The sequence below is a fragment of the Aegilops tauschii genome, chromosome 6 (assembly GCF_002575655.3).
Source record: "Aegilops tauschii subsp. strangulata cultivar AL8/78 chromosome 6, Aet v6.0, whole genome shotgun sequence".
NCBI lineage: Eukaryota > Viridiplantae > Streptophyta > Magnoliopsida > Poales > Poaceae > Aegilops > Aegilops tauschii.
Window position 1 is genome coordinate 144,823,951 of NC_053040.3, and position 3,575 is coordinate 144,827,525.

The 3,575-nt window shown below is 47.0% G+C and overlaps 1 protein-coding gene across 3 annotated transcripts; it reads left to right on the plus strand.

The window, feature by feature from the left end:
• The first annotated feature begins 216 nt into the window (after positions 1-216).
• Positions 217-3,256, plus strand: LOC109774492 (MADS-box transcription factor 29-like). 3 transcript variants are annotated; one of them, XM_020333214.4, is made up of 7 exons: positions 217-316; positions 650-921; positions 1,695-1,764; positions 1,895-2,056; positions 2,223-2,264; positions 2,379-2,420; positions 2,534-2,791. In XM_020333214.4, the coding sequence occupies exons 2-7, from the start codon at positions 734-736 to the stop codon at positions 2,789-2,791; spliced, it is 762 nt and encodes a 253-aa protein (XP_020188803.1). In that variant the 5' UTR covers positions 217-316; positions 650-733. The 3 variants fall into 3 exon arrangements, with proteins under 3 accessions (XP_020188803.1, XP_040248151.1, XP_020188804.1); XM_020333215.4 differs by lacking the exon at positions 217-316 and adding an exon at positions 2,904-3,256 and having other exon boundaries at positions 338-921; positions 2,534-2,787; XM_040392217.3 differs by lacking the exon at positions 217-316 and having other exon boundaries at positions 336-921.
• Positions 3,257-3,575: the final 319 nt, after the last annotated feature.

Genomic DNA, 3,575 nt, shown 5'->3' on the forward strand with positions numbered 1-3,575 from the left:
ACCACTTTGCATGCTGGTAGCAGCTAGACTGCCGCGCAAGAAAGAAACACCACCAAAAAGAAGCAGGATAGCCGGCCATCGTACGTTATTTACAGCCAGTCAAGAGGGCCAGTTAACAACTGGTACCGCCAGGCATTTACCATTATTTTGCATGCTTGCTCGGGGCAGCTGGCTAGGCATGCAGGATGTGAGGAGATCGAGTAGACCTAGCCAAGCGGTAGCAGCAGCACCAGTAGGACACTACCTCACTCTCCTTCTATATATGTCCCTCCTTCTGCACCCCCTGCCTTAGCCTTTGAAGCAACCACTTCACAAGGTAATGTGCATATCACCACCACCACCGCTGGTAGCTAGCTAGTAGTACTACTCCTCCCCTCCTGTCTCTCCGTTCTTGTGATCCGCGCCGGAAAGAATGCCCCTTGTTCCTTGCAAATTTAGTGAAAAATTCCACTTTAGCTGTAGCATCCGCCTCCTAGTTCTTTGGTTCCTCAAAAATTATGAGTGCTGCATCCGGCCTTTTTAGCATTATTTTCTTTCTTCTACTTGTGCGACTGTGTTGTTCGATCAGATCCAGTTGGTTTGACTGATGCATCAGAGAGCGCCAGCTCGTGAAGGCGATTAACCCTCGTTGTTCTTGTTGCTGCAGCAGACGGGAGAGAGATCGACCAAGGGGCCGGAGACGCGCAAAGCCATAGCTTCGTTCCTGTTTGCATCGATCGTTGCGGTTGCGGAGATGGGTCGCGGGAAGATCGAGATCAAGCGGATCGAGAACGCCACGAACCGGCAGGTGACCTTCTCCAAGCGCCGGGGCGGGCTGCTCAAGAAGGCCAACGAGCTCGCCGTGCTCTGCGACGCGCGCGTCGGCGTCGTCATCTTCTCCAGCACCGGCAGGATGTTCGAGTACTCCAGCCCCGCCTCCAGGTCCGTCTTTCTTAATTTGTTCCCCTCTCTTCATCGATCTGCCACGTACTTCTTTCTTTCGACTACTTTGGAGAGCCGGATCTACTAGCAGCTCGTTAGTATATGTTTCTTTCTTCTAGCATGGGGTCTTCTACCTTTTAGTATGATTTTACGATCTGCTTAGGGAGAGTGGTGTTGTTCGTCTTTTTTGTCGAATATGCATGTCATCGTAAACCTGGATTTGCTGGTCTGTGTGGATCAAGTTAATTGTGTGTGTTAATCTGTCAGCAAAGCATGCTGTGTTCTTATTCCGAGATGATAGTCAAGCTCATTATTCAGACAGATCGATGCTAAATTTTTGTTATCAACATGTACGCGTACGTGTCAGCTAGCTGCTTATATTAATTAATTCAGCGGGCATGCATGAAGACATTTATATGATCATAAATTACGGTTTTGTAGTGAATCCATGAAACATCACTATGAAGAACACCAATTTTTTTAGTAGAAGCTAGGGCTTGTTACTGTAGATCTGGTGCAGCTGGCTCCAAGTCTCCAACAGATGGTATCCTAACTAAACCTGTTCAGTCATTCACATGATGGATGCATGGCATGCATCAAGAAAATGCACAAAACTGAACTAATTTCCCAGATAATCTTTATCTGATGTTCGCCAACAATTAGACCCTGTTTTGCATGAAATTACTGACAAGTAGATGCCGCTAGCCATCACCAGCAAACTAGTTGACTGAATTATGTAACTAACATACTTGTTCAACTATCCGATGATGTAGCTTAAGGGATCTCATTGAGCAGTACCAGAACGCCACCAACAGTCAGTTCGAGGAGATTAACCACGATCAGGTAAACACAAACACACACCAAAAATCACTTATTACCACTGTTAGTAATTAATTTGCCTGCATTCAGCACATGTACAAACTAACTGCGCACTGGGAATTTAATACTACTTGCTATGCATGGATGGATGCAGCAAATATTTGTGGAGATGACACGGATGAGGAACGAGATGGAGAAGCTGGATGGCGCCATCCGGAGGTACACGGGCGATGACCTCTCCTCCCTCTCCCTCGCCGACGTCAATGACATCGAGCAGCAGCTCGAGTTCTCCGTCGCCAAAGTCCGTGCAAGAAAGGTAAAAAGGGCAACGCATGCCAGGATCTGAACTGGTTACTTTTACTTACTTGCAGCACATGAACTACTCCTGTTTAGGAACTAGTTCCATCGTTAATTTACTGTACTAGTTACCCTGCTAATTCATGTCTTGTGTTACTGCCGTACGTGTTCTTGGCTTGTTGCAGCATCAGCTCCTGAACCAGCAGCTCGACAACTTACGTCGCAAGGTATATAACGAATTATCAATTGCTCATTTTGCCTTTTGGCATCTGCTATGGATCGGTTGTATGTGTGAAATGGTTCGCTACGTGAGCGTTGCTAATTGATTGATCAATTGACAGGAGCATATCTTGGAAGATCAGAACAGTTTCCTGTGCCGCATGGTAATCGATCAATCCTGCCTTAACCAATGGGAAATTTCTGTTGAAGCAAGCATATGCATGCATACGTGTAAATTTATAATGATTTGTGGGTGCTGCGCGCGCTTGTTCTACAGATCAGCGAGAACCAGCATGGTGGCGACGGGAAGATGGCGGTGATGCCGCCGGTGCTGTCGATGCTGACTCCAGCCTTCCCGGCGACGCCGTACTATACGGGTGAGGAGTCGTCGAGCACCGCGCTGCAGTTGACGTCCCCGCAGCTTCAGCTCCACGCCGCCGAAGCGGCCGGGTTCCGGCTGCAGCCGACGCAGCCCAACCTGCAGGACCCGGCGTGCAGCAGCCTCCACGCCGGCCACGGCCTCCACCTCTGGTAACTAAAATCAAGAATCAGTCGACCGAGAACACATGCATGCACCCACATCTGTCGATTCAGTCACGGCCAGATATATAAAAATAGAGTTTGATCATATGAAACATTGTTGGCAGAGATTTGATCATCACGCGGCGCCGGTGATGGATTGGTTGATTCATGAGCTCTCTGGATTCATGGATTCTAGGAAGAAGAAGATCACGGTGGATGGAAGATTGACCCTTATGATGCATGCATGAGGACGACTATTTAATTTGGGAGCTATATGTATGTAAGATAAGATTCCAATTGTGTGTCGTGTGTCTTAGGCTGTTCTGTCATCATGTTGCGTACTTAAGCTAGCTATATACAATTGCCTGGTCAAATGTTGGTACGTACGTAGAAATCAAATAGTTGTGCACGCATGGGATCGAGGACGATGCATACATGTAATAATAATAAGTTCAGAGTGAATTCCACTTTTTATATATCTCCCATTTGTAAACTTTTTACCCCATTTAAAACCCCCAGATTGTTGCATTGGGTCAAGCTTTACCCCATTCAACAATTTCCCTCGACTTTGACTAGTTAGGCCACTCGTCATGTTTTTAGAGGAAAGGCATACGCTTGACTTTATAAATAATTTATAAATAAAGCCACCTGACAGAGTACATCGAAACCACACATACGAAAAAAGACGGCCACAACCACACGCAAGGACAAAGTACGGAGATACACAACATCACAGCCAAACATCAACAACACGCAGGCCGGATAAGTGACATGAAGCACCACCTAGGCCACTACCT

What these genes read in the sequence shown, in the direction of transcription:
- LOC109774492 (XM_020333214.4), top strand. Translation starts at nt 734, where the DNA reads ATGGGTCGCGGGAAGATCGAGATCAAGCGGATCGAGAACGCCACGAAC. An exon ending in AGGAGATTAACCACGATCAG is followed by an intron (nt 1,765 to 1,894) that starts GTAAACACAAAC and finishes GGATGGATGCAG; the next exon opens with CAAATATTTGTGGAGATGAC. An exon ending in TCGACAACTTACGTCGCAAG is followed by an intron (nt 2,265 to 2,378) that starts GTATATAACGAA and finishes ATCAATTGACAG; the next exon opens with GAGCATATCTTGGAAGATCA.